A 10,180-nucleotide genomic window follows, 5' to 3' on the forward strand; every position below is an offset into this window, starting at 1 on the left:
ATGCGTGTTTCGTGCACGCCATTCCTTATTTCTTTTTTTCAAGTCAACCCTCGTTCAAATAATTACGTGATAATATTTCGGCTGCCCAATTGCATGATAAAAATCGATTTGTCTTATCAAGAATTAAAACAGAGGAGAACAACAAGAACGACTCGTGAATATTAACATGCTATAGTACTCGTGGGTTTTGTATTTTGAGGAATATGACTTAATATTTAGACAAAAAAACTCCACACCAAATATACTAGAATCGATAAATTAATATGAAATTAAAAAAATGTTTTTCTTCATAACCAAATTAGAAATAAATTTTGTTAGTTCCTTTTGAAATAATGATAACTTAAATAAAAAGAATTGAAGTTTTTTAGAAATAAAACAATTTGAAAAAAAAAAAAGATTGGAGTCTTAGCATATGTCTTCACGCCAACGTGCGACGGTCTGAATTAACCTTAGCATTGCATTTACAAAGAGTTGAAAAATGACGTTAGTAAGTGCTGACAGTCAATATTAATCCGAAAGGATAAAATTTCAGATATTATTATTTTTTTGGCAAAAATTTGTGTGAGACGGTCTCATAGGTCGTATGTCACATGAGATCCACTCTTTTTTTATGAATGGAGGGTTTTTTTCCACTTTTACAAGAATATTCCATGTGTTGTGATTTTGGTATATGATGCGAGTCAATATATTTTAAGAAATTTATAACTCAAAATTTCTTTATTTTTTGGTCAAAGTTGTATGTGTTTTACCATATAATATATTTTCGAGCAAAAATCATTTATCCGATACCAACAACTCCAAAGTTGTTCTGTCCCTCCTCTCTATATAAACCAACCATTACTGGAAGAAACTAAACAAAATATAGCTAGCAATGGCATCGAAAACCCTATTCACCGTTCTTCTTCTCTCTATCTTCATTTCATCATCCATTTCTGTAGACTCTGATTCTGCAATAAAATCTTGGTGCAGCCAAACACCGCATCCGCAACCGTGTGAATACTTCTTTTCACACAACCCCAAGTACAAAACCATCAAATCCAAATCCGACTTCTTCAAACTTTCGAAAGAACTCGCCCTAGACCGCTGCTCCCTTGCGCGCAACAACCTACTACCCCTCGGAACAAAGTGCCGTAACCAGCACGAAAAGGCTGCTTGGGCCGACTGTGTAGAACTGTACGAAAGCACCGTACTTAAAATCAACCAGACTGTTGATCCAAACGTGAAATGCTCTCCTGATGATGTCCAGACATGGCTCAGCACGGCCATGACGAATCTCGAGACATGTCGAGCTGGGTTCGTAGAGCTTGGTGTCGCCGACTATGTTTTTCCTATGATGTCAAACAACGTTAGCATGCTACTCAGTAACACACTAGCCTTGAATAATGTCGGCGGAGGGTTTCAGCAGCCGAATTACGAAAAAGGGTTCCCCAAATGGTTGAGGACTGGCGACCGGAAGTTGCTACAGGCGTCCAACCCGAAGGCAAATGTTGTGGTGGCTAAAGATGGTTCCGGCAACTACAAGACGGTAGGCGAGGCCATTTCTGCGGCAGGGTCCGGAAGTGGAAGATATGTGATATATGTGAAGCAAGGTACTTATACAGAAAATGTGAATATTGGAAATAAACTGAAGAACATCATGTTGTTAGGGGATGGGATCGGGAAGACGATCATCACTGGCAGTAAGAGCGTCGGAGGAGGGACCACCACCTTCAACTCGGCCACCGTTGGTAAGTTCAATAACTAATTTTGCATCCCATTTAATCATATGAATTAATTAATGGTGAAAATTTGAGTGTACAAATACTTTTAAAACCTTTGTAGTATTTTATAAATGTAAAAATTAAAATACGTGTTCAGACAAGATTTTTGTAAAAAATATATAGAAATATTTTTAAAAAATATGTTCACCAAGTATACTTTATAAATAATAAGTAAGATGTGTTTTTTGTTTTTTTTTATAATTTTTTGAATTATAAAAACATTTTTATAGAATAGTTGTCCAAACATATTTTTATTCTTAAAACTACTTTTAAAATTTTTTTAAAAAATATTTATGCAAAAACATTTTATAAATTCTTATCAAACAGAGCATTAATATAAACATATATACATTCTTAATACCTTGTATTGAAGGGAGTTAATTAGACATTAACATACATACGTTCTTAGTCTGACCTTTAATTTCTTGGTCAAGTAAAAAGGTGGAAAGAGTTATTCAATAATTTATAAAAAAAATATTTATGTCAAAACATTTTATAAATCCTTATCAAACAGAGCTTTAATATTAACATATGTACGTTCTCAGTACCTTGTAATTAAGGGAATTAATTAGATATTAACATATATACGTTCTTAGTCTAATCTTTAATTTCTCGGTCAAGTAAAAGGTTGAAAGAGTTATTTAATAATTTAAATTATAAGCAAGAAAAAGGATCTCTTACATCTAGATGAACACGATCACTAAGATTTCGTCTCCTCTCTTTAATATATTTTTAAAGGGAATTTACGTAACATGACTATATCTATATTTTAAATACGGAGGGTGGATTATATATATTTCTTAAATAATAAATATTTCGCATCAATTTTAGAGACATTTTAAATTGGAAGGAAATAGCTAGCCAGGTTGGGATCATCCGTGGAAATGGATGACAATATAAGAAGAATGCGACAGCTTTTGTAGGCATTGACTTTAATATATATTTAAAAGTATTGATGCAGACAGTATTTAAAAAAATATGACAATATCTGACTTCGAAATAGGATTCGTTAAAAAGTACAATTACATGTGGACAATTAGCCAACATACCCCTTGTAAGTTGTGACACGAAGACGTATTGCCCAGGTAGAAGACCAATATAATATGCACAAGTTAACCAACATACTCCATCAATAATATATATATATATATTGTAAACTCCTTTGAAAAAATCTAGTTATAAATGTAAAAATAAAACTACTACCTTCGAACTAGCTAGCTAATTATGTTATTAGAGTTAAATTACTTAATTTAATTTAAAATTTTATGGTATATTAATCTGCAGCTGTCACTGGTGATGGATTTATTGCTCGAGGAATCACCTTTAGAAACACTGCGGGAGCCGGAAACCACCAGGCGGTCGCCCTCCGATCTGGGTCGGATCTCTCTGTATTCTATCAATGCGGTTTCGAGGGATACCAAGACACACTCTATGTTCACTCTGAACGACAGTTTTATAAAGAATGTGACATATATGGAACGGTGGACTTCATATTTGGTAACGCTGCTGTGGTACTCCAAGATTGCAACTTATACCCAAGAAAACCCCCGAACAAGATAAATACCGTGACGGCTCAAGGTCGGACTGACCCGAACCAAAACACCGGGATATCCATTCATAATTCTCAGGTCACGGCTTCTTCGGAACTTAAACCGGTTCAAAGCTCCGTGAAGACTTATTTGGGACGTCCGTGGCAGAAATACTCGCGCACGGTGTTCATGAAGACTTCCTTGGACAGTTTGATCGACCCAGCGGGTTGGATGCCGTGGGACGGGAACTTTGCCTTGGATACCTTGTATTATGGAGAGTATGCGAATACAGGTTCGGGTTCATCCACTGCCAATCGAATCAAATGGAAGGGTTATCACGTGATCACTAGTGCGACTGAGGCATCTAAATTTACCGTCGGGAATTTTATTGCTGGGAACTCTTGGTTGCCGGGGACTAATGTGCCATTCACTTCTGGTCTTTAAATATTTACCATATATATTTTGACGATATTATTGTTATTTATATTATTCTTTATTTCACAAAAGTTGTAGTCAATTGTATTCTTGAATTTTAATAAAATGCATTATTATAAAGAATTAAATTTTCTTTAAATTTATTATTTGGTCGCATCAGGCGATCAATTTAATATGACTAATGATACGTTGAACGACACCAATCATAAAATTCTACATGTCAAAAACCATTTTGCCATGTTAGAAAATTCCAATCAACCCAATAGTATAACCAATTACATAAATATGTGTCGAATTCTTTATTATTTAAAATTTAAATCAAATATTTTCAAGGCAAAAACTTGTGTGAGACGGTCTCACGGGTCATATTCGTGAGACGGATCTCTTATTTGGGTCACCCATGAAAAAGTATTACTTTTTATGCTAAGAGTATTACTTTTTATTGTGAATATGGGTAGGGTTGACCCGTCTCACGGATTATGATCCGTGAGACGGTCTCACATGAGACTCACTCTATTTTCAATAGGATGATTCTCCACATGGGCTTTGCGATTATCTCCACATGGGCTTTCTTGCAATGTTTACATGCAAGAGAATACAATTAATTACTATAAATTTTTTTATTTGTGTCTTTGTTTATTCATATGATTTCTTGTAATATTAAAAAGAAAGAAAGAAAGAAAGAAAGTTATTCGCTTTTGTTTAATGGTAAAAGGCATTCAAATTTTAATGATCTTTGTAGCTAACTCTATGCCTTCAACCTTATTATAATTCACACAATTAATTATATTCAATACCTAATTATGTTAAAATTGAACTTGGATCTTACTCAACCTCAACAGCTAGCTCAATGAGTTATATTGTCCAGGACCATATACACAACTCATAGGGATTTTCCCGATGTGAGACAACTAACAAATTATGATTGCACCTTTTAAGCTTTGATATTTACATGCCTTCTAAAAAACGTAATCGGTGCAATTTATGTATAAAACAATATTAATAAGCAACGTAAATAGAATTTTAGAATTGAAAAATGATTAATTATATCATTATTACTTATATGTAATTATGAACTTGAAAATTTTAGATTAATATAGTTCAAAAATTATCGACAACAGTGTTATTCTTTCTATGTTAGATAACTCATTTCATATAAATTTTTAATAGTTTTAAAATTGAATTATGTTTTAAATTTCAGTTAATAAATTATATTTTGAATTTATTGGCTGTGATCGTTAAATAATTAAGGAATAATAAAATATAATAGCATGGAGATGAGAATTCCGACAAATATAAAACTATATGATTTTAAAACCATAATTATTTTTTTTAAAATTAAAAAAAAAAGTAAATGAACTTTTTCTTCCAGATATCAGCATACTTGTTTAGTTAAATTTTTCTTTCCAAAAACAATTAATCTACATCGAAATGAACTATGGTCAGTTTAGACTTTATCGTGTTAAAAGGCGAGATAATGAATATTTTAGATTGGGGAAAGATCTAAGCCCGGCCTAGCTCTATGGATTTGGTATGTTTGGTATACATTGATGAATTCATTTCAAATTTTTAATGGGGATGGGAAATTATTAAAGCTAAGCTATAATAGTAAATTTTTTGTGAGATCACAGTCTTATGGATACGGGTTAAATCTGTTAATATTTATAATAATAATAAATAATAATTTTGGCATAAAAACAATATTTTTTAATTATTTACCCAATTAAAAGATTCAAGTAACAAAATTAAATTATGAGACCGTCAAACAAAGTTTTTGTGAAATTTAAATATAATAATGAACTAATTAGGAACTCAAATTAGAACATAAATTAAATTTAAGATTATTTTTTCTCAATTTATGCAATTATATATCATACTTTTTTATAGATAAATGTATATTATTATATACACAACAAGGAATAAAACAACATAGAAAGAGAAAAATCTAAATTTTGATGAATAAGGCCTTTATATTAGGCATCATTTTGGCACCATAATTTAATGAATTTACTTATAATATATGGATAACACAATGATTTTTAATTTTAATCATTTTTCGAATTTGATCTAAATGTTGAATGATTTATTGATACATGTATATTATTATATACACACACGGAATAAAACAACGCAGAAAGAGAAAACTCTAAATTTTGATGGCTACGACCTCTATATCAGGCATCATTTTGGCTCTGGGATTGAATGAAATTACATAAAATATATAGATAACATAATTATTTATAACTTTAATCATTTGTAGAACTTGATCCAAATGCTGGATGAAACAAGGATGCACAATTAATTAATGTACCGTCTTGCACACTAAAAAATGCTCTAAAAAAGAATACATGGAATGCACTAGAAATCTGAATATACAGAAAAAACAATGTGTGCTTCTAATGAATTACTCATTTAAAAAAATTATTTTCTTTGAGGGAAAACTGCAATTTTCGTCCCATAAGTTGACGTATGTTTTGAGTTTTAGTCATGTAATTTGTCAATTTTTGATTTCATACAATAAATTGAATTTTTTTGGGTTCATTTTTTTCTAAAACCACAAAATTATCAAACATAGTTTATTTGACACTGATTCCCCTACATGGCACATCATATGGAGAAAATAAAGTCATGTTGCTCAAATTAAAAGCAATCTGATAAAAAAAATAAAGAAATAAACAAAGCAACACGACCCCAATATATACTTCATAATGAAAAGAAAAAAGTATGTTGTTTCCCTTTGTATTTGTTTTTGTTAATTTTAATGTGTGTAATGTAAGTTTTATTTTTGTTGCATGAGTCATGTATTAGAATATATATGTAAAGTAGGTAATATCCAATGAATTTATTTGTTTCGAACAAAAAAAAAAGGCGAAAATAAAAAAAATTCGAGCTACTAGATGAAAATTAAACTATAACAAAATACGGGATGAGAAACCGAAACAAACTTACATAACTAAAATATAAATTTCCCCACAAGGTTTATTCACAATCGTAATCCATAAAAATGCGAACTCCATCAATTAATCCGTTGCATCACCTAATTATAAATATAAGCACCCACCGTACATTTTTTTCCCTGAAATGTTTCTTGCTCAGTTGATTTTATTAATGGAAAAGAGAATATAACATTTCTACAAAATGCCACTTGCTTCAAAGTTCTTATATCCCTATATAAACCAACCATCACATAAGAATAACTTGCACCAAACTGAATAACTAACCATGGCACCAAAATCTCAAATCACCAATTTTTTTGTGTTTTTATTCTTCACACAAGTCATTTCAATTCATCCTAATTCTACAATCAAATTTTGGTGCAGCCAAACTCCATATCCACAACCCTGTGAATATCTGTTTTCACACAAGTACCCTAACAAAGCCATCAAATCCAAATCAGAGTTCTTCAAACTGTCGAAAGAACTCGCCCTAGACCGCTGCATGGCTGCGCAAGACAACCTGAAATCGCTCGGTCCAAAATGCCGCAACAATCGAGAAAAGACTGCTTGGGCCGATTGCGTCGAGTTATACCATAGCACAATACGTAAGCTCAACCAGACTATTGATAAAAACGTGAAGTGCAGTTCTGATGATGTGCAAACTTGGCTCAGCACCGCTCTAACGAATCTCGATACGTGCAGAACTGGTTTCGTAGAACTTGGTGTCACAGATTTTGTTCTCCCGTTGATCTCTAACAACGTTAGCATGTTGCTTAGCAACACGCTAGCCTTGAATAATGTCGGTGGAGGGTTTCAGCAGCCGAGTTATAAAAAAGGCTTCCCGGGTTGGATGAAGCCTGTTGACCGGAAGTTGCTGCAGGCCTCCAATCCTCAGGCAAACGTGGTGGTTGCTCAAGATGGTTCTGGCGACTACAAGACAGTGGGTGAGGCGATTTCTGCGGCGGGAAATTGGCCTGGAAGTGGAAGATACGTGATATATGTGAAGCAGGGTACTTATAACGAAAATGTGAATATTGGAAATGGTTTAGAGAATATTATGTTGTATGGAGATGGGATTGGACAGACGGTCATCACCGGAAGTAGGAGTGTCGGAGGAGGGAGCACCACTTTCAACTCGCCCACTGTCGGTAAGTGTCATGTTTAGATTCGGTGTTTTGATAAATATACATGTAAGTAAGTCACATATTAAATTTGGTATATTAATAGACTATATATATTGTTATATATATTTAATCGAACTGAACTGATAACTTTGTATACTTTTAAATAAAAATAATAAATAATCAGTGGATCCATTTTTTTAAAAATAAATATTGAAGTCATATTTCACACATAATTACTCAAATCTTGAGTTTCAAATAATGGATATATAAATCAAACTTGTTTTGAGAAAATTAGATGATACTTTGAGTCTTATTTTATAATTTCTTGAGTTCCTATAACGTTTAAAGGAATTTATAGCGTATTCCACTCCAATAGTTAATAATCTTGGTCAAATAAAAAAGTTTGGAAAAATCAATTAATATAATTATTGATTTAAAATTAGTTGTAAAATCATCTCTCCAAACATATATAACATGAAATATGATTTATGTGAGACGGTCTCACAGATTTATATCTATGAGACCTTTTGAGAAAAGTAATGTTTTTTTCATGGGATAGTCGGATAAGAGATCTGTATTACAAAATTGATTTGTAAGACGATTTTATAGGAATTTTTGTATATAACGTGACAACCAAGAACTCCTCTCCTCGCCATTTGTAAGAAGGATAATACTTATTATCTTATTTTCATATAGCATTTGGTTCAAATTCCAATTCTCCATATCGATCAATTTAATTATTGTCTCATATTATAAATCATTATTATCTCATCTAATGAGTCAAGTTGTTCCTAACTTTGATAAATGGCGATATGAATAATTAATTGATTATTATTTTAAAATCATGAAATATATTGTTGAAAATTTTATATTAGAAATCTTATTACTTCATAAATTGACGGAGACCATTTTATGTAAATAATTTAATTAAATAATTGGAACACAAAAAATTCACTCTTTTTTAATAAATATTTCAAATTATAATAATTTGCAGCTGTTATTGGTGCTGGCTTCATCGCCCGAGGAATCACAGTCAGAAATACTGCCGGAGCCAGCAACCACCAAGCAGTCGCACTTCGGTCCGGTTCCGACCTCTCCGTATTCTACGAATGTAGTTTCGAGGGCTATCAAGACACGCTCTATGTCCACTCCGAGCGACAATTTTACAAGGAATGCAACGTATATGGCACCGTGGACTTTATATTCGGCAACTCGGCCGTAGTGTTCCAAAATTGCAATTTATACCCAAGATATCCCCCAAACAAGATAAATACCATCACAGCTCAGGCTCGGAGTGATCCAAACCAAAACACCGGGATGTCCATCCAAAAATGTCAGGTCACCGCTGCTTCGGACCTTAAACCAGTGCAAAACTCCGTGCAGACGTATTTGGGTCGTCCCTGGCAACAATACTCTCGTACGGTGTTCATGGAGACTTTCTTGGATAGTCTCATTGACCCGGCAGGTTGGTTGCCGTGGGACGGGAACTTCGCGTTGGATACTTTGTACTACGGAGAGTATGCGAACACGGGTCCGGGTTCATCTACAGCGAACCGGGTGAAATGGGGGGGTTACCATGTGATTACTAGCGCGACCGTGGCATCTCAATTTACCGTCGGGAGTTTTATTGCGGGGAATTCTTGGTTACCTGGTACTGGGGTGCCATTCACTCCGGGTCTTTAATATTTGTTACAATTTATATTTGGTTTCCGTTTGAATATTTAGTTCGCTAATGTTGTGGGAAATAAATTGATGATCTGCGATTGCACCGCATGTGATATTCGTAATGGGATCGTCGCAATGACCCGGCCGGTTGTGTGACTTATTCAACATAAAACTTCTTTTCTCATTTGAGGATATTGACGAAATCTAGAATAATCATCCTCAAATCTTCTCAAGAACAAGATATGAAAGAATATTTATAAATAGTAAGTAATATTTTTTTTCATAAATCGAATCTGGTTAAAAATTTATCTCACAAATAGCCTATGAATTTCGTCCAATTGAAGTGAAATAAATCGTATAATAAATGCATTTTTGACTTTTGGCTGCATGGCGGCGGTTTGCTGGCCGCACGCATAAGATTTCTCCATTAATATATGGTGCATGGTACAACACTACTTAATAATTACCATCCAAACTTATGCTAATTACGTACTAATTAGCATCCATAGACTTCAATTTAACCATTAAGTGGAAACGGCGTCAACGGAATGGAAACAATTCCGATCAACCAGCTAATTATACAATTTTTTTACGATTCATGATGTGTTTGTGAGTCGTGTATACGAGGACTCTTCTTACTTTGTACAAACTAACTTGTTCATTTGCACATAAATTAATGGAGAAATTCATTCCCTGAAAATTAGTTTAAGAGATGATTGTTAAATCCACGT

At 33.1% G+C, this 10,180-nt stretch overlaps 2 protein-coding genes across 2 annotated transcripts; both read left to right on the plus strand.

The window, feature by feature from the left end:
* The first annotated feature begins 831 nt into the window (after positions 1–831).
* On the plus strand, positions 832–3,853 carry LOC140812450 (probable pectinesterase/pectinesterase inhibitor 17). The gene is made up of 2 exons (XM_073170718.1): positions 832–1,727; positions 3,045–3,853. Exons 1-2 carry the CDS (start codon positions 872–874, stop codon positions 3,731–3,733), a joined length of 1,545 nt encoding a protein of 514 aa, XP_073026819.1. The 5' UTR covers positions 832–871; the 3' UTR covers positions 3,734–3,853.
* A 3,013-nt stretch (positions 3,854–6,866) lies between these two features.
* On the plus strand, positions 6,867–9,600 carry LOC140813201 (probable pectinesterase/pectinesterase inhibitor 17). The gene is made up of 2 exons (XM_073171677.1): positions 6,867–7,808; positions 8,779–9,600. Exons 1-2 carry the CDS (start codon positions 6,947–6,949, stop codon positions 9,465–9,467), a joined length of 1,551 nt encoding a protein of 516 aa, XP_073027778.1. The 5' UTR covers positions 6,867–6,946; the 3' UTR covers positions 9,468–9,600.
* The last annotated feature ends 580 nt before the right edge of the window (positions 9,601–10,180 follow it).

The sequence above is a fragment of the Primulina eburnea genome, chromosome 14, assembly GCF_022965805.1.
Source record: "Primulina eburnea isolate SZY01 chromosome 14, ASM2296580v1, whole genome shotgun sequence".
Taxonomy (NCBI): domain Eukaryota; kingdom Viridiplantae; phylum Streptophyta; class Magnoliopsida; order Lamiales; family Gesneriaceae; genus Primulina; species Primulina eburnea.

Coding starts and splice junctions, on each gene's coding strand:
- LOC140813201 (XM_073171677.1), top strand. CDS start 6,947: ATGGCACCAAAATCTCAAATCACCAATTTTTTTGTGTTTTTATTCTTC. Junction 7,809..8,778: donor TTTCAACTCGCCCACTGTCG/GTAAGTGTCATG, acceptor AATAATTTGCAG/CTGTTATTGGTGCTGGCTTC.
- LOC140812450 (XM_073170718.1), top strand. CDS start 872: ATGGCATCGAAAACCCTATTCACCGTTCTTCTTCTCTCTATCTTCATT. Junction 1,728..3,044: donor CTTCAACTCGGCCACCGTTG/GTAAGTTCAATA, acceptor ATTAATCTGCAG/CTGTCACTGGTGATGGATTT.